We start from the raw sequence: 19,409 nt of genomic DNA on the forward strand, positions 1-19,409 counted from the left end.
AGATTTCTCTAGTTCTTTACTTCCAAAGTGTTTTACAATCATTTTTAAAGTTATCCCTGATTTTTTGCTTTGAAGACCCAGGGATTGCTGATCACCATTTGATTGACAACTTCCCCATACACCAGTGGCCTTTTCTATCATTTGACCACTTCTGGGCAAAACCCTTAGCCTTCAACGATTTCACTTCACCCCTTAACAAGACTAGAGGGCCAAACGGCGTTCAGTAAGTAATTGGAAACGGCTAATAGAAACTCAGAGTAACATGTAAAAAGCGGCTATCCCTGACAGATCTGTGATGTAAGGTAACTGGATTTTTGTGAGTTCAGAGTGGGTTGGGACCAGGTGAGGCCTTCAGAAGCCTTGTTGGAAAGGTAATAAAAACAGAAAGGTTTGAGAAAAAGGGAGGATGCATAAGACAGGTAGGAGAGAGGTTAAAATAAAAAACACTGGAAAAGAGAAAGGTAGATAGGGAAGGGAAATGGCTAAAGGGAAGCAAAAAGGGATAAGGTGTTTGAATTAGAGGACATAAGTCCACGGGCAGAAGGAATGAGGGGATGAAAGCCAGAAATGTAAAATTCACAAATTTATTCACTGTCTGGGCTCCTTGCTGCTGCTGCTGCTGCTGCTGTCCAAAAATCACTATTACCCCCATCCAGGCTTGAAAAGCATGGCAGGTTCTGAGCCAAAGCAGTAGCTTTGCCAGCAGGGTCTGGGCAGCAAAGATAACAGCAGTGGCCCCCACTCACTCCTGGAGCAGGATCCAGGAGTCCTAACCACACATCCCAGTAGTGGTGGCAGGCAGAGACCTGTGCCATCAGGAGCAATGAATCAGAATATATTAATATACTTTTGAGTCTGAAGTAACTGGTTTTTATTCCTGAAACTCAACAAGTTGGAGGTTATGGGTTCAAATCCTGGCTCCTCCAATTGTCAGCTGTGTGACTTTGGGCAAATCACTTCACTTCTCTGGGCCTCAGTTACCTTCATCTGTAAAATGGGGATTAAGACTGTGAACCCCAAGTGGGACAACCTGATCACCTTGTATCCTCCCCAGCACTTAGAACAGTGCTTTGCACATAGTAAGCGCTTAACAAATGCCATCATTATTATTCCCTTTTAGACTGTGAGCCCACTGTTGGGTAGGGACTGTCTCTATATGTTGCCAATTTGTACTTCCCAAGTGCTTAGTACAGTGCTCTGCACATAGTAAGCGCTCAATAAATATGATTGATGATGATGATGCCCTGTCCCTATTTGACACAAAGCATATTAACTTTAGGCACCTCTGGCAAGGGTCTCACTTGCTTCCCCATCACTTTAGGAGTGTCAAACCTAGGTCAAAGCCAAGTCAGTCGGGTTGTAAAATAATCAGACCCTTTACAGGCCGACACCAGAAATATTTGCCATAATACAAAGAGCTCACTGGGCATCTGCCCTAGAGCCTTAGTCCCTCCAAAGACAATACCCTGAAAAGTCGTGAAGGTGAGATTCTATGCTTCAACAATTTTGTGAATGATATTCTCTTGTCCTGCCTGTCATGAAGTTTGCCCACCCTTGAGAAAAAAATGTGTATTTATACTTAGGAGGGCTCTCGATGCAGGTGTGTTGTCACTCGTTTGATTCATTTTCAGGTAGATTTCTAGATCTTTGTAACTCAAGTTAATGCAGATATAAATGGTACTAGCTGTCTAATATGCCTGGGGAAGAAAATTATGATGGTTAATTGAATTTTTCTTCCTCTAAGGCACACACATGACTACCACATAAATCTTCCGTCCTAGAGTGATCAACATAATTATTTAGTGTTTATTGAGCTTTAAGCACTGGGCTCTGCTTAGTACAAAATGAGATATGGCCTATATGCAGCACTGTAGTCAAAAAGTCATCAGGATATTCTCTTTGGAGGCTGATGATATCCCAATGATAAAATGCTTATTAAAAATGGACTTCTCCTTAGTACCAAACTGTGGAATTGTGTTCCTTAGCTTTAGCTTCTTCACCTGATGACCCCCTTTCTTCACAAGATGGATGCCCTCAGAGGTCACTGAAAGGTGCACTCAGAGCTCAGGAAGGCAGGTCCTTGATTAATTAACTCAATAAAGCCAAAAACTAAAATGATGTCAAGAAATTGAAGAGTTTCATCTTAACATTTCCCTTGGGTTACTTCATTTTAGCTTTAGCAACCTAATTTACGTGATGTTTTATTGGTATATGGTAGTAGCCACAGAGAAAATGTCCATAGTTTTTTACAGGTAACTCTTGGATCATTGGAGAAAATCAGTGCAAAGTAGAATGTGAGAACAAAACAAATGCTCTGAGATCCTTAGGTAAAGAATGCCAAGTAGCCACAAAGGTATCCTTAATCTGAGTTGATTTTGAAGCACTTCTGAAGTACTAAATTTGGTCTGTAGTATTCTTAGGGTGTAACAAATACCCATTTCAGGACTCAGCATCCTCTGGGAATTCAATAAATCAATAGTAATCGTTGAATATCTGCAGTGTCTGGAGCACTATATTAAGTGCCTGGCAGAGTACCGTATAGGAAAAAGAGACAGGACTAGCCTGCAGAGAGCCTATCTAATTTCAGGCTCAATAATTCATGTAGGCAGACTTGATAACAGAAACCTGGATGTTTCTGTTAATCTAAATAAGTTCAAATTAAGGATCCAGAGTCCAGGCTTCAATGAAAACTTAATTTGAAGGGCCATTCAGAATGCTTCTAACTCTCCCTTCTCGCTCTCTCTAACTGGAAGGGCTGGGTTCAGTACCTTAGGATTCCTCCCAAAGTCTTCCTGGAGCCCAGGACATGGGACATGACATGAGACAGGAGAAAGGTTGGCTTTAGAGGAACAAGGTGTTTGACCTGGGTTGTAGGAGGAAAACAGCGATGTAAAGTAGGAGCTGATTGAGTTCCTTAAAGACAATGGTAAGGAGTTTCTGCTTGATGCAGAGATGGACGGGCAAACAATGGAGGTTTTTGAGGAGTAGGGAGGCATGGACTGAATGGATTTCAGAAAAATGATCCATACAGCAGAGTGAAGTATGGACTGGAGTGGAAAGAGAAAGGAGTGGCAGGGAGGTCAGCGAGGAGGCTGATGCAGTAATCAAGTCAGGATATGGTAAGTGCTTGGATCAGCATGGTAGCAGTTTGGGCTCTTCCAAAAGAGTGGAGTTTTGCGAGTTGTGAAGGTAGAACCGACAGGACTTGGCTTGATTGAATTTGTGCGTTGAATGAGAGATGAGTTGAGGGTAATACCAAGGTTATGGGCTTTTGAGGCAGGAAGAATGGTGGCATTGTCTACAGTGGTGGGAAAGTCATGGGGAGGGCCAAGTTTGAGTGGGAAGATGAGGCGTTCTGTGATGCGGTAAGCTTGAGGTGTCGGTAGGATATTCAAGTAGAGATGTCCAGAAAGCAAGAAGAAGTGCAAGACTGCAGAGAAGGAGAGAGGTCAGGTTAGAGAGGTCGATTTGGGAATCATTTGCATAGAGATGGTGGTTGAAGTCTCACTAAACCTTAGATCAACTAAGGTTAAAACTGTATGGACAATAGCCTCAAAGTGTATTTGTCTCAGCCTTTAGTCTCCTGAGTAAATTTCACAAACCCTTTCCATGTCTGCTTCTCAGTCTCCTGGCCAAGATTCCTTCCATTACTGGAGTAATGCAGACTGTTTCCCACCATCCAGGCTAAAAGGAATCTCTGGGATCATATTCCAACTCATTACTTTCTCCTCATAGAACCACACTTAAACTGTCTTGGGACCTGGACCCAGAGGGTCTCAGTCCATTTTCCATGATTAAAGACCTCCGCAACTTCTTTCTATTAGCCAAATCACAGTCCCTGCCCCTTTACCTCTAGAATTTCTCCTCCAGCTCTCACTCCATGCTTTTTTCACCCTCCCTTCACTAGTTCCTAGTCATCCCATCTTTCCCTTCCTTCTCCACATCCCCTTATGACTTTTTTATGGTATTTGTTAAGCGCTTACTTTGTGCTGGGGTGGATGCACACTAAATACACTTAAAAATTTTTGCTAGTATTCTTAAATTAGTACCAATATGGAAAAGTGAGGCTTTGGTTATTTTTCATTTAAAAATGAGATGAGATTTTGCATTTTTAACCAAAGGACAAAGGTAAAATTTTCTAAAGGAAAAAAAAAATCAATCAGTGTTATTTATTGAGTGCTTACTGTGTGAAGAACACTGGACTAAGCCCTTGGAAGAATACAGTCCAACAGATTTGGTAGACACATTCCCACAAGAAGTTTACTGTCTTGAGAAGCAGCGTGGCTCAGTGGAAAGAGCACGGGCTTTGGAGTCAAAGGTCTTGAGTTCAAACCCCAGCTCCGCCAATTGTCAGCTATGTGACTTTGGGCAAGTCACTTAACTTCTCTGTGACTGTTAAATGGGGATTAAGACTGTGAGACCCCCAAAGGACAACCTGGTCACCTTGTAACCTCTCCAGCGCTTAGAATGGTGCTTTGCACATAGTAAGCACTTAATAAATGCCATTATTATTATTATTATTAGAGGAGGAAAAAAGACCTTTCAAGATAGACCCTGTTCTGATAGAATTTCCACATTAGGTTAGATAAACACAAGGATATCATTGAATGTTTTCATTTAAAGTATTTATTACAAATGGGTAGAAACTGTACAGAGTATTTACAAGATGACAGTAATTCTCAGAACACTCAGCAAAACACTGCAGGACACACTTAACTAGAGAAATAGACCCTATTTATTGGATTCTAAGAGGCGCTTTTTCCAGGAGAAGAAATTGTTCTAAAATATCCCTCTACCTTCTAGGCAAGCCATTAAATTGCAGCTTATAAGACCAGTGGGGCTAAGCAGCACAGGAAAGAAGGAGAAAAGCTAACAAAAAGGGCCCTGGGACAGCAAAAGGTGGTAATAGGTAGCCCAGATTTAGGAACTGCAAGAAAGGTAAGAGCCATAGGTCACATAGGGTTTGAAATCACAAAAATATAAGAAAATCCTCCTTTTCCATAAATATTTCCTCTCAGAATCTATAAAGATTTGGTGATGTGTTGAATCTTACAGTCAAATAAAAATGGAAAATTTTAGTTGCTGGAAAAAAGGAGAAAGAACAGTAATAATTGTATAATTACTTTAGCATGGCCAGAAAAGATTGCTATACTGTGCATTGTGGTCAAGAACTAGGAAGAGTTAAAGATTGACCAGCTTTATATGTAGAAACACCATCCTCATAAAAAACCCAGACAAATCTTTCCCTTTTCTTGTTAAAACTAGAAAATATTCAGGGTGTGTGTGCATGAATTTGATAACTTCTTTCAGAGCAAAAACCTAGTACGCCAAACCAGGTCTTTAACAGAGGCAAAACCATCTTCACTGAACAGAGATATTAAATAAGGAGGATTGTTCAAAAAATGATGGCCATTTTAGTGCCTGCAAAGCACTGGGTGGAATGAGATAGAAGATTAGGCTATTTTTCTCAGTGGAGCTTTTACGATGATGTTATTCTTCTGTAATTTGGTCATCTGCCAAGTAATGAAGCTGAAAGTTGCCCATGTAGATACGAATCTTTCTTTGGCCTGTAAACCTGATGGGTTTTCAATGCTTTGTTTTCTGGGAGAGCATTGCTAAAAGGCCATGCGAAAAACAAAAAAACAACTAGCAGGAACCAGCAGCCAGAAGATTTGGAATTGCCACAAGAGGAAACCCTGAGACTGCTAGAGTTGAGGAGTGGAAGGAACATTGGTTCTGAAGGAACTAGCAGGTGATACAGCCCCTGTAGCCGGTAGCTGAGAACAGTGCATTAAACTGCTCAGTTGGTGGGAAATCAAACTGACACTGGTTTTGCTAATTTGAGGGTAGTTGGACACATCAGCCAGGGCTCACAGTCCTAAAAAAACACCCCCGACTGGCTGGGGGGGACAGCTCGCTTTTCCAGCCAAGAGGCAGCTTTCACTGGGATGCTCCTCACTGTTGACTAGCGTTGGGTCATTTCCAGCAGGGTTTTCGACCACCTCACGGAAGCTGCTGTCGAAACCCAATTCGTAGGGCTGAAATTCATCCTCATCCTCCTCATCTTCGGTGTCAGAATCGTCGTTGTAGAAGTGAATTGTGGCTTGCACTGGGAAACTGGCCAGAACTTTCTCTCCAGAGCTGTGTAGGTACTCATGACGCTTAGATCTTGGCAAATAAAGCCTAATTTAAAAAGAGTGTTACACAAAGTGAAACTGAAAGGAGCACAGAACTCCTGGTCCCCATTTCAGAAAAATTTTCCTAGGGAGAAAGAGCTTCTTTCTCTTCCAGAGACCTCTAAGTAAAAGACCTCTGCACACTACTTTTCTTGTATTTCTCCTTCATGCTCACTTTGCCCTTCTAGTGTTAGGATCAGTAGGAGCTCCAAATCCTGGGTAACTGAGTAGTTTTTAGAAACTGACAGATACGAACGGTCCCCAGAACTCTTGTAGTTTTAAGTGAAGAGTCTTTCCTGCTTTCAGGTGTGTGGATGAATGCTTGGGATCATGTGTTATTCTGTCCTAGGAGCTATTAGCCCTGGCTGCACAGAGACTGCTACGCATGTATGAATTCACTACATTCCAGATGCCAAGAAGAGGCTCTCCGCATCGACCTAAGTTAGGTCTAAAATGGGGAAGGTGTGGAAGCAGCAGGGGGTTTCCAGATAGGGGTATGGAAAGGAAGGGCAGCCGTCAGGCTTGAGCCTTGGGGCAGCCCAGAAGGGCTCTACCACAGGGTTGAGGCATGTAAGGTGGACAATGAATGGACTCTGTCTGACTTGAGGATCTTGTACCTATCTCAGTGCTTAGAATAGTGCCTGGCACACAGTAAGCACTTAAGAAATGCTGCAATTATTATTATATGAAATCCCATCTCCCTTCCATGCCTGAAACTCTATTTCATTCCTCGTTCCAGCAAGAGCCTGTATTTCAGGGTCATGATAGTGGTGACCCCGCGTAAAGTAGCTTGTCCACATCTGTGTTTCTGCCAGAGCCTCTGAGCTGAAGTGGCAGCAGTGCAAGCATTTGTATTCTTCCCCTCACCCTCCGCCTCTCTTCCCATCCTTCCCGTTTCATCATTCTCTATCTTCCCTTTGCTCAGCACCCCCCACTTCCCTTTTTTCCTTTTTCTTGTCCCTTCTCCCTCTTGTCCCTCTCCCTTTTTCTCATTTTCTTCACCTTCTCCTCCCCCTGTAGTCCCAGATTAGGTTTCAGGTCACCTTGGGCTAAATTTGATCTCCAGCAGATCAAATCAATCTGTCTGTCAATCACTGGTATTTATTGAGCACTTATTGTGTGCAGAACTGTACTAAGCCCTAGGGAGAGTTCAGTACAATTGAGTTGGAAGACACAATCCCTGCCCACAAAGATCCAGACAGCTAATTTGGCCAAGTTACTTACCTCACAGGATGCTGAAACCCTAAGGCACCTTTTGATCCAAAACAGCTGGGGTCACCATCAGAAACAGGCTATAAAGACCAACAACACACATACACACCATGTATTGAGTCAAGAAACATCTTCCAAGAAATATCTTGAAGTGCGTAAGAAAAATTAACTCACATGGTTCAATATCCCTTAATCTAATTCCGTATTATTGTAGGGCGATCTATAGACATAATTACATTGAGTTGGAATAGGTCTGGACTAACTAGATGAGTTGCCATTGGATACATAAAGACTTGTAATGAGGTGACTCCAGCCCAAATTCTAGGGAGAAAGACTACACATTTTACAATCGATAGCGTTTCTGTGTGTCAGAAAGACCCAATAAGTGGCACTAGGATTCTCCTAGTGTAAGAGCAGGGTGACATATGGCCTAGTGGAAAGTAGGTAGGGCTAGAAATTAGGAGGCTTGAGTTCTAATCCCAGCTCTGCCACCGGCCTTCTCTGTGAACTTGGGCAAGTCATTTCACTGAACTCTATCTCACCTCTTAATACCGGGAGCCCTGTGTGGAACAGGTACTTTTAAAAAAAATGGCATTTGTGAAATGTTTACAATGGGCTAGACACTGTACTAAGCGCTGGGGCAGATAAAAGATAATATGCCCACATGGGGCTCACAATGTTAATCCCCATTTTACAGATGAGGAAACTGAGGCACAGAGAAATTAAGTGACTTGCCCAAGGCCATACAGCAGGCAAGTGACACATCCAGGATTAGAATCCAGGTTCTTTGACTCCTAGACCTGTGCTTCACTCAGTAGGCCATGCTGCTTCTTACGGTATATTGTGTCCAGTCTGATCATCTTGTATCAATCCTAGTGCTTAGCTTATTACTATTAATAATAATCGTGGTACTTGTTAAGTGCTTACTATGTTCCAACTACTGTACCAAGCGCTGGGGTAGGTTCGAGGTAATCAGGTCGGACAAAGTCTGTCCCACATGGGGCTAGAAAGTGTATATAATAATAATAATGGCACTTGGTAAGTGCTATGTGCCAAGCACTGTTCTAAGCACTGGGATAGGTACAAGTTAACCAGGTTGGAAACAGTCCCTGCCCCACATGGGGCTCACACTCTTAATCCCCATTTTACAGATGAGATAACTGAGCCCTAGAGAATTAAGCGACATGCCCAAGGTTACACAGAAGACAAGTGACAGAACCAGGTCCTTCCGACTCCCAGGCCTGTGCTCTATTCACTAAGTCACGTTACTTCCCTAGTTCTGTTACCGAACACTAAGGTTGAATTTTCTAGGATTGTATCCTTAACCAGTGTGGTGATGGAGGCCAGTGTTCCTTTTTGGGAGAGAAGACTCAGGCAGTCCCAGATATGTCTACAAGGGGTAGGTGGAGGAAGAGAAGGCAAATGCATGACCATGTTCATCAATCCTGTTGGTCCTGGACACCAAAGGAGCTCAGAACAGCAGTTTGGTGTTGGTTGAGATTAGGATGACTCTTTAAAACACAAACAAACCCTCCTCCTCCTATTTACCTTTCCCTTACCTAGAGGGTTTGCCATTCTGTTCCCCTTCTCTTGCTGTTGACTGTTTATTCAGGGCTAACCGGGTCCTGTCCTCTTCCCCTCACCTCCCCCATTAACAGAGACTCCCCAACCCAGCTCCTGTGCCCTGCTACAGAAAGAAAGCGCTGAGATTTTGTCCTGGATGCGAGAAGGCCGCTCTGTTCAGGCTTAGGAGTTGTCCTTGTATTAATGAAAGGCCTTAGGGGGTTGTTGGAAATAAGCGATCTCCCTCTGACCCTGAATTACATTGCATCATTCAGAGAAGCAGGCTCACAGCCCAACGCTGGGTGTGACCCACTGTTGCTCACAGTGACATTTACCGACCCCATCACGTAAGCACAGAAAAGCACTTGACATTCTATTGTATTATCATCATCATTACTATTGTAACTAAGACTGTGGGGAAGATAGAATGGGTAAAATATGCTCTGGGAACAAAGTCCCCAAAAAGAAGGAAATAAACTGGCCTAGGGATTAATTTACAAGAGTGAATTTTGTTTTCCACTACACTAAACAGTCACCTAGAGCACTGGAAGCCTCGATTTCCCTCCTGTGGCAAGAATCCTTTATCCTCACTTTACTCACCCTGACTCATGATGCAATAAAGCCCTTATATTATTATAATTTATAATTAGCTTTGCCATGGAGGTTTCTGAAACATTTGTAGGAGCAGTCATTGCGGAAGGGTAGAGAGAAATGGGCCCAGTCCCACTTGAGGGACAAGGGTAATTACATGCTCCAAAACTGATGTCTTTGCCTAGAGAGAAGCAGCAGAAGCGGTGGACCTGCTGAGAGTAGAAACTGTTGCTGTCTCCACTAGCACTGACATCACAGGGACACAATAGCTAAAAGCTGGATGTGGAGCAGAGAAGCTGAAATGTTAGTCATGGCATTCTCTCTCTCTCTCTTTCTCACTTTCTCTCTCTCCCTCTCTCCCTCTCTCCCTCTCCTCTCCTCTCCTCTCCAGAATTCTCACCTCAACTTGGGGCCCAGTATCAGGCAGAAACTCCTCACCCTGGGCTTCAAGGCTGTCCATCACCTCGCCCCCTCCTACCTCACCTCCCTTCTCTCCTTCTACTGCCCAGCCCGCACCCTCCGCTCCTCCACCACTAATCTCCTCACTGTACCTCGCTCTCGCCTGTCCCGCCATCGACCCCCAGCCCACGTCATCCCCCGGGCCTGGAATGCCCTCCCTCTGCCCATCCGCCAAGCTAGCTCTCTTCCTCCCTTCAAGGCCCTGCTGAGAGCTCACCTCCTCCAGGAGGCCTTCCCAGACTGAGCCCCTTCTTTCCTCTCCCCCTCGTCCCCCTCTCCATCCCCCCGTCTTACCTCCTTCCCTTCCCCACAGCACCTGTATATATGTATATATGGTTGTACATATTTATTACTCTATTTATTTATTTTACTTGTACATTTCTATCCTACTTATTTTATTTTGTTGGTATGTTTGGTTCTGTTCTCTGTCTCCCCCTTTTAGACTGTGAGCCCACTGTTGGGTAGGGACTGTCTCTATGTGATGCCAATTTGTACTTCCCAAGCGCTTAGTACAATGCTCTGCACATAGTAAGCGCTCAATAAATACGATTGATTGATTGATTGATTGAAGCACAGCAGCAGGATGGCTGTGGTAGTGACAGCATTAGGAGCAGGAAGAATAAAAATTGCCGCTGCCACTTCGTGGCCATCATGGCTGCTGTGGCTGGGGTCACCTTCCCAGGGCACGTTCCCATGTCCCTCCTACTCTGATACCTGCACTTCACATGCAGAGGAGGACCCAGGGATAGAGATTATATAAGAAATGTATAGCTATTTAGGATATTTATATGAAATGAATTCACCAATGTGTGTGTGTATTCACATGTATACATACATGCAACCATATACACAGACATATTGGGTCCTAAAATGAGTTAGGTTCTCCATCAATCAATCAATCAATCAATCGTATTTATTGAGCGCTTACTATGTGCAGAGCACTGTACTAAGCGCTTGGGAATATAGAATATAGACTTGATTTGTGACCAGCATGTAACAGCTATCACCGCAAGACACCCTGACAACTTCTGTCACACAGTTTTACAAACAGCGTCCTGAATTTCCTGCCTGTTTCCCAAAATATCTTCTTATATTCCCCTTGAGGAATCTTTGGGTACTTACAATTCTTTTCAGAGAACTCGACCTCCTAAATTTCATTTGAAGTAATATCGCCTTTACGTGTTTCTTCTATGAAAAAGGGACAGATAGTTTGAAATCTAAAAAATCTGAAGTTGGGCAGAGAGAACCTCCGATCGTTCTTACAGTAACAGGACCAGGGGCACCCACTGAAGCCTGAAGGAGGTGGGCTCAAAACAAACAAAAGGAAACACTTCTTCACAAAGTGGTTTGTAAACATGTGGAATTTATTACCACAGGAAGCTATGCAGGTTGACTACGATCAGTAGGTTCCAGAAAGCTTTGCTTAACTCTGGAGGTCCATAATGTATTTCTAAAGGAAAGGTTAAGGATGTGGAATGGAAATTAGGGTGTTAGTCCATGCCTAACCAATACGATGGATATCCTGTTGCCACTGCTGAAGACGATATTGGGCTGGGTGGACAACTGGTCTAACCAAGTAAAGCACCGCTCCTGTCCCTATGCTCATATGTATGTGCAGAAAAGAAAACTTCCATATTCTAGATACTCAGAGCCTCCTCCTCCTCCTTGTCTTATTTCACGAATAAGATTTGTCATGAGACTTAAGGATGCCAGTGGAAAAGGGTGGAGAAGAACAATAAGCTACTACTAATGTTTCCTCTCAGGAAATCCTCTCCCCTGAAGATGGTGGCGGGCTGCCAGGTAGAAAACAGCAGAAAGGTTACATGTAGGACGTAAGTTCATTTCTCTGAGACTGCCTTGGTTAAATTCATTAGGAATTCTCCTTCCCTGCTTCCCCCCGGTTTTTGCTCTTTGCACTATAGCCTCCAAACCCCCTTAAAGGGCCTCATCTTTCTTTATAGGAGAAAGACTCAATTGAAAATCTAGAAATGTCCTTCCCTTGTCAGGAGAGGTCAGCGTTTAGTAAGACAGCAACAGGTGTGATTACCTGTAACTTTGTTTTAATTTTAGCAATGAATTATGAAAAAATAATTCTTGAGCTGTAACGCCATGACCTTCATCTGCTAAATTTTCAGGATGACTTATCTAAAAGTATATTTTAAAATGAAAATATGTAAACTAATATTGAACAAATACCATTTTTATTTATGGCACTCGAGATTTTTAATTAGCATTGGTATGGAAGAGCGGCAAAATCCTTCAGCTTTTCTCACAATTGAAGGATTTGTATTTAAATTTCTTTTTCCTGAGACAATTCACTGACATGACATCTCTCTTTTTTTCCTGATAAATGGAATTGTTTGACCAATTAACTACATATTTATACACAAATGGACTATTCAAGTTCAAGTCATCATTTCATGTTTTAAAATATTATTAAAGAAACTAAGGCAAATACAGTTCTAGGTAAATACAATTTATTTTCTCAGTAGATGTATTTGAAGCAACTTAATTATAAATGTTGAATAAACAAAATGGTACTGTTAGTAATTAATCTTCTCTTGTAAAAGGCATGGCTTAAGTGTATTTGCTTAAATAGTATTAGTTCTAGCAAGAACACTCACAGACTTTCACCGTAAGTACTTCAGAAATATCTGGATGGACCGCATGATGGCTGCTATATGCTAGCACCTGGTAAGTATACACAGACGTAATATTGGTGTTGTTTATATTGTGGCACCAGACAAGTTCTAATGGACCACTTAACTTTTCACTAAAGATGGGAGAACAGTTCACCCCCTCTGCCCCTCCTCAGTCAGGTCATACATATATGACACAAAAACAAGCAAGCTAAAGTGAATGTGACATTGTAAATGAAATCCCATGAGATAGGTGACTAATGTTGAAACTGCCTTGACAGTGTCTACACGAGCAAATTATCTGGAGGGCTCGAGACTAAGAATACGCTTTGGTTTCAGTTACTTGAATAGTTCTGAAAAAATGTCTACCTGAACTATACAGGTAATTGAGGTCAAAGAATATTTTAGGGCCCTGAATTATCCAAATGGTATGCTAGGTCATCTATATCCTTTGTCATCCTTCCAAATGTGAAAAAAGAAAGGAAAAAGCTAGAGTAGGCTTCCTATGAGAAAAATAATATCCATTTAGCATCTTTTGAAAACAGTAAAAGCAGATAACTTTCTCGGTTCCTACCAGAATGGTCAAGCAAAAGTATAATTTTTTTTTGACAACTTACGACTTCAAATACCAGAGCTTTTGTTTTTTTTAACAGAACAGTAGTAAAAACAGAGAACTTGCCGAAACAAGGATTTGATTTTCCTTCCAGTAAACTTTCCCCAACAAAGGCAAATGCCTTTCCCATAGTTATAAGCTTTCCTAGGCTGGGCTGATTGATTTCAGTTTCAGTTAAGGCAGCCACCTTTAACAAAGACTGGAGACCTGCTGAATAGGATGCTATATGTTAGGGTTAACATTAATTTTCCAATGAAACTGCATCCCCATACTTTCTGGTTCAGTTTTGGAGATACTTTTGAAATAAACCCTAACTGTATACTATTATATGATATGGGAAGTAGCATGGCCTAGTGGATAAATCATGGCCCTGGGAGAGAGAGGACCTGGGTTCTAATCTCTGCTCCACTTGCCTGTTGTTACCTTGGTCAAATCAATGTGCCTCAGTTTCTTCAACTGAAAAAAAAGGATGGGGATTCAATAAACTGTTCTCCCTTCTTCTTGACTCTGAGCCCCATGTGGGACAGGGACGGTATCTGGACTGATTAGCTTGTGTCTACCCCATCATTTAAAACAGTGCTTGACACATAGTAAGCACTTTATAAATATCATAAAAAATGGCTGAAATTAAAACACAGACTACCAGTTCATAGAATCCTAAATAAAGGATAGGGACCATCTCTATATGTTGCCAACTGGTACTTCCCAAGTGCTTAGTACAGTGTTCTGCACACAGTAAGCGCTCAATAAATACAATTGAATGAATGAAATGAATGACTAAAGGACGCTCTTGTGGTACAGCGATGGGGATACTTTTGAAAGAAAGTTCTGCCTAGTTGAATTGGGTGGCTGAAAAAAAAATTTACATTTTTCACAGTCTGTCATATAGGTCTAGTGACAAAAATGGGTGTGAAGAAATTGTATTTTCATCTCCCCATCCCCAAGTTAACCTTACCAGCCTCTGATTTCTTGTCAGCTCTGTATCTCTGGCTGTGAGGATCCAGGGTCTCCACAGAATGGGACTGCTGAAAAGAGAGAGTGTGACTGGATTTCTCCTTCCTTATCCTTAAAAACTGAAATGTGGTGTTGGAGAAGGCTTTTGCAAATACCACGGACTGCCCGAAAAACAAACAGATGGATTTTAGAGCAAATTAAGCCAAAGTAGTCTTTGGAAGGCCAATAGCTCGATTTTAGATAAGCATATTTTGGACACGTAATCAGGAAGACTAATTCTGTGGAGGAGGCACCAATGCTAGGAAAACTCCAGGGAAAATGAAGAAGAGGCAGACCAACAGCTAGGTGGCTAGAGACCAGGACAACGATAACGGAAGAACCGTTAGAAAGGTTGTGAATTAAGGCAGAGGACGGGACGTTCTGGAGAAAGTATTTCCATGAAGTCGCTATGAATCGGAAACGCCTTGAGGGCACTTTATAATAATGGAGGCGGCCCGCCTGGCCGGAGGCAGGGTGATGGACCAGATGACCTCTGGACCCCCTGCCAGCCGTGGTATTCCTCGACTGAAGACCCCCAGGGGGTGACATGCTCCTGCATTTCCCAGTTTTCTCATTCTATCTGTGCACCCCAAATTCCCCGAGGGGCCCCTCTGGGGGCCAGGCTTGCCTCGACCACCTCCCCGCCGGAGCAGCGTGGCTCAGTGGCAAGAGCCCGGGCTTGGGAGTCAGAGGTCTTGGGTTCTAATCCCGGCTGTGCCACTTGTCAGCTGGGTGACTTTGGGCCAGTCACTTCACTTCTCTGGGCCTCAGTGACCTCATCTGTAAAACGGGGGTGAAGACTGCGAGCCCCAGGAAGCGACTGGATTTCTCTTTCCTTATCCTTAAAAACTGAAATGTGGTGTTGGAGAACAAGGTTTTTGAAAATACCATGCACTGCCCGAAAAACAAACAGATGGATTGATGTAGGTCAACAACCTGATGACCTTGTTATAATAATAATAATAATGATAGTATTTGTTAAGCACTTACTATGCACAAAGCACTGCTCTAAGCGCTGGGGGGATATGGGGTGATCATGTTGTCCCACGGGGGCTCACAATCTTAATCCCCATTTTACAGATGAGGTAACTGAGGGCCCGAGAAGTTAAGTGATTTGCCCAGAGTCACACAGCAGAGGCGGGATTAGAACCCATGACCTCTGACTCCCAAGCCCGCGCTCTTTCCACTGAGCCACGCTGCCCGCTTCGAACAGTGCTTGGCACATAGTAAGCGCTTCACAAATACCAAAAATTTTTTTTTAAAAATCCCGTTCACTGCCTGAAAAACAGATGGATTGTTGTAGTCAACAACCTGATGACCTAGTAATAATAATAATGATAGTATTTGTTAAATACTTACTATAAACAAAGCACTGTTCTGAGTGCTAGGGGGATTTGAGATGATCAGGTTCATTCATTCAATCGGATTTATTGAGCGCTTACTTGGTGCAGAGCACTGTACTAAATGCTTGGGAAGTCCAAGTTGGCAACATATAGAGACGGTCCCTACCCAACAGTGGGTTTACAGTCTAGAAGGGGTTGTCCCACAGGGGCTCACAATCTTAATCCCCATTTTACAGATGAGGTAACTGAGGGCCCGAGAAGTTAAGTGATTTGCCCAGAGTCACACAGCAGAGGCGGGATTAGAATCCATGACCTCTGACTCCCAAGCCCGCGCTCTTTCCACTGAGCCACGCTGCCCGCTTCGAACAGTGCTTGGCACATAGTAAGAGCTTAACAAATACCAAAAAATTTTTTTAAAAGTCCCGTTCACTGCCCGAAAAACAGGTAGATTGTTGTAGTCAACAACCTGATGACCTTGTAATAATAATAATAATAATGATAGTATTTGTTAAACACTTGCTATACGCAAAGCACTGTTCTAAGCGCTGGGGGGATTTGAGATGATCAGGTTCATTCATTCAATCGGATTTGTTGAGCGCTTACTTGGTGCAGAGCACTGTACTAAGTGCTTGGGAAGTACAAGTTGGCAACATATAGAGACGGTCCCTACCCAACAGTGGGCTTACAGTCTAGAAGGGGTTGTCCCACGGGGGCTCACAATCTTAATCCCCATTTTACAGATGAGGTAACTGAGACCCAGGGAAATCAAGTGATTTGCCCAAAGTCACACAGCAGAGCCGCCATTAGAACCCATGACCTCTGACTCCCAACCTGGGCTCTTTCCACTGAGCCACGCTGCCCGCTTCGAACAGCGCTTGGCACATAGCAAGCGCTTAAGAAATACCAAATTTTTTTTTTAAAGTCCCGTTTTCCAAGTCCAAGAGGGAAGGGAAATCCCCCAACCAAAGAGGGGGTCACCTGCCCCGGGGCGGGGGGGTGGACAGAGAGCGTTCTCCCGCGCGGTCCGGCCGGGGCTGTGCTAAACGCTGACTGGGAGCCTCACGTGGGACAACCTGATCAACTTGTATCTACCCCAGCGCTTAGAACATCAGTATCATCATCAATCGTATTTATTGGGCGCTTACTATGTGCAGAGCACTGTACTAAGCGCTTGGGAAGTACAAATTGGCAACACACAGAGACAGTCCCTACCCAACAGTGGGCTCACAGTCTAAAAGGGGAAGACAGCGAACAAAACCAAACATACTAACAAAATAAAATAAATAAATAGGATAGATATGTACAAGTAAAATAAATAAATAAACAATTTATTTTATTTTAATACATTTAATTTAATTTAAATTTAAATTTAAATTTAATTTAAATTTAATTTATTTTAATAAAATAAATAAAGAACAGTGCTTTGCACATAGTAAGCGCTTAACAAATACCAAAAAAAAAAAAAAAACCAAAACTGCTGTGGGGAGCCCCTCTGGGGCCCCTGCCCCTTACCTCTCCGGCGGCCGGCTGCGGGGGTCTCTGCGGCCCGCCGGCTCGTCTTCCATCGAGGCAGCCCCCAAGCCCACCGCTCCGACCCTCCGCGGACCCTCCGGCTTTATCTCCGCTCACTTAACGCACACAGGGCGCCGGGACTTAACAACAACACACACACACACACACACAAAAGTGTGTGTGTGATCTTGGGGAGGGGACTTAACAACAACACACACACACACGTTTGTGTGTGTGTGATCTTGGGGAGGGGGAAGAGGAGGGGTATCGCCGACTTTCCGCCCAGCCCCGGGCTCCCAGACTGCTATAATAATAATAATTTATGGTATTTGTTAAAAAAAATTATTCATCATCATCATCATCATCATCATCAATCGTATTTATTGAGCGCTTACTATGTGCAGAGCACTGGACTAAGCGCTTGGGAAGTACAAATTGGCAACATGTAGAGACAGTCCCTACCCAACAGTGGGCTCACAGTCTAAAAGGGGAAGACAGAGAACAAAACCAAACATACTAACAAAATAAAATAAATAGAATAGATATGTACAAGTAAAATAAATAAATAAATAGAGTAATAAATCTGTACAAACATATATACATATAGACAGGTGCTGTGGGGAAGGGAAGGAGGTAAGAAGGGGGGATGGAGAGGGGGATGAGGGGGAGAGGAAGGAAGGGGCTCAGCCTGGGAAGGCCTCCTGGAGGAGGTGAGCTCTCAATAGGGCCTTGAAGGGAGGAATCGTATTTATTGAGCGCTTACTGTGTGCAGAGCACTGTACTAAGCGCTTGGGAAGGACAAGTTGGCAACATATAGAGACGGTCCCTACCCAACAGTGGGCTCACAGTCTAGAAGGGGGAGACAGGGAACGAAAGCAAACATATTAACAAAATAAAATAAATAGAATAGATATGTACAAGTAAAATAAATAAATAGAGTATTAAATATGTAAAAACATATATACAGGTGCTGTGGGGAAGGGAAGGTGTTAAGCGCTTGCTATGGGCGAAGCACTGTTCCAAGCTCTGGGAAGATACAAAGCGATCAGGTTGTCCCTTGCGGGGCTCACAGTCTTCATCCCCATTTTACAGATGAGGGAACTGAGGCTCAGAGAAGTTGTGACTTTCATTCATTCATTCATTCAATCGTATTTATTGAGCACTTACTGTGTGCAGAGCACTGTACTAAGCGCTTGGGAAGTACAAGTTGGCAACATATAGAGACAGTCCCTACCCACTTCCCTCCATTCTTTCCCTTGGTCCCTCGCCCCCCATCCCCCTTCTCCTCACCTTGCTCTTCCGGCCTAGCGCGCTCCCCACTCTGCTGAGAGAGCTGGGCTGGAGCTGGACCAGAGGGCCTGGCCCTCAGCCTTTCAGGGGTCCTTCTTCCACAGGAGTGGGGTCGGTGTCTGCTGGAAAAAAATAAAGACCTGAGGGGAAAAAGAGACACCCGCGCTGTAATACACGACCCCCAAACACCCTAGAGGCGGTGACAGCCACGGAGGTGAGTACTGTCTACAACTGTGTATGTATACGTGATTGAGTACAGTAGAGGTAAGGGAGAAAAATCCCTGCCCTTTCTTGGCCCCTGTCCCTGACTTTAACTGCACACCTCCCCTCCTCCCACCCACTTTCCTTCCTCCCTTTCCTCCCTCCCTTCTTTCTTCCCTTCCTACCTTTCCACTTCATCTCCTTCCTCTCTTTTGACCCTTTCCTCTCTTCCCCTTCCTCTCTCCTTCCTCCCCTTCCCAACCTCTGTCTCTCTTTTTCTTCTGATTTCTTATTTTTCTTTTTTTCCTGCTCTGGCAACCCTGCCCACAGGACACCTCTCCCCCTGCCCCCTTTTATAGTCCCCAAGATTGATCGTCTTATCCCAGTGGGCAGGGAATGTTATCTACCAACTCTACCGCATTGTTCTCTCCCAAGCACCTAATATAGTGCTCAGTACAGGGTAAGCCCCCTCCCAGAGTCACACCTGGAGAGTTTCCAGTACTCTACCAGTCTCAACTACTGGAGGGAGAGTCAAGCAGAGGCATACTCATTCCATTCCTAGCTTGGGCAATAGCTAACAAGTGGAAGGCCATCTGTTACAAGTTAAAACTCACCTGTGCTGGGCAGCAGTAGCATGGGAGAAAGTCGAAGGTGGAGACTCTGGTTTACTGCGCCGGAGGAGGCAATAGTAAATCACTTCTGTATTTTTACCAAGAAAGCTTTATAGAACTACCAGAACGATTGTAGATGGAGGTGGGGCATTCTGGGAGAGATATGTCCATGGTGTTGCTGTGGTTTGGAGATGATTCAACAGTAT

General features: G+C 43.6%; 1 protein-coding gene and 1 non-coding gene across 3 annotated transcripts; one reads left to right on the forward strand and one right to left on the reverse strand.

The window, feature by feature from the left end:
• Window positions 1–4,608: 4,608 nt before the first annotated feature.
• Window positions 4,609–17,259, reverse strand: RIPPLY3 (ripply transcriptional repressor 3). Of its 2 annotated transcripts, none has more exons than XM_038760336.1 (4): window positions 17,102–17,259; window positions 14,209–14,275; window positions 7,401–7,468; window positions 4,609–6,183 (listed from the first exon to the last, which is right to left on the reverse strand). In XM_038760336.1, the coding sequence occupies exons 1-4, from the start codon at window positions 17,152–17,154 to the stop codon at window positions 5,871–5,873; spliced, it is 501 nt and encodes a 166-aa protein (XP_038616264.1). In that variant the 5' UTR covers window positions 17,155–17,259; the 3' UTR covers window positions 4,609–5,870. The 2 variants fall into 2 exon arrangements, with proteins under 2 accessions (XP_038616264.1, XP_038616262.1); XM_038760334.1 differs by having other exon boundaries at window positions 14,209–14,278.
• Window positions 17,260–19,058: 1,799 nt separating this feature from the next.
• Window positions 19,059–19,196, forward strand: LOC119940483. The gene has a single exon (XR_005454961.1). It is a non-coding gene; the product is annotated as a small nucleolar RNA SNORA7 (small nucleolar RNA).
• The last annotated feature ends 213 nt before the right edge of the window (window positions 19,197–19,409 follow it).

The sequence above is a fragment of the Tachyglossus aculeatus genome, chromosome 18, assembly GCF_015852505.1.
Source record: "Tachyglossus aculeatus isolate mTacAcu1 chromosome 18, mTacAcu1.pri, whole genome shotgun sequence".
NCBI lineage: Eukaryota > Metazoa > Chordata > Mammalia > Monotremata > Tachyglossidae > Tachyglossus > Tachyglossus aculeatus.

What these genes read in the sequence shown, in the direction of transcription:
- RIPPLY3 (XM_038760334.1), bottom strand. Translation starts at nt 17,154, where the DNA reads ATGGAAGACGAGCCGGCGGGCCGCAGAGACCCCCGCAGCCGGCCGCCG. An exon ending in CGCAGCCGGCCGCCGGAGAG is followed by an intron (nt 14,279 to 17,101) that starts GTAAGGGGCAGG and finishes CTCTCTTTTCAG; the next exon opens with CAGTCCCATTCTGTGGAGAC. An exon ending in GGGTTTCAGCATCCTGTGAG is followed by an intron (nt 6,184 to 7,400) that starts GTAAGTAACTTG and finishes TTTTTAAATTAG; the next exon opens with GCTTTATTTGCCAAGATCTA.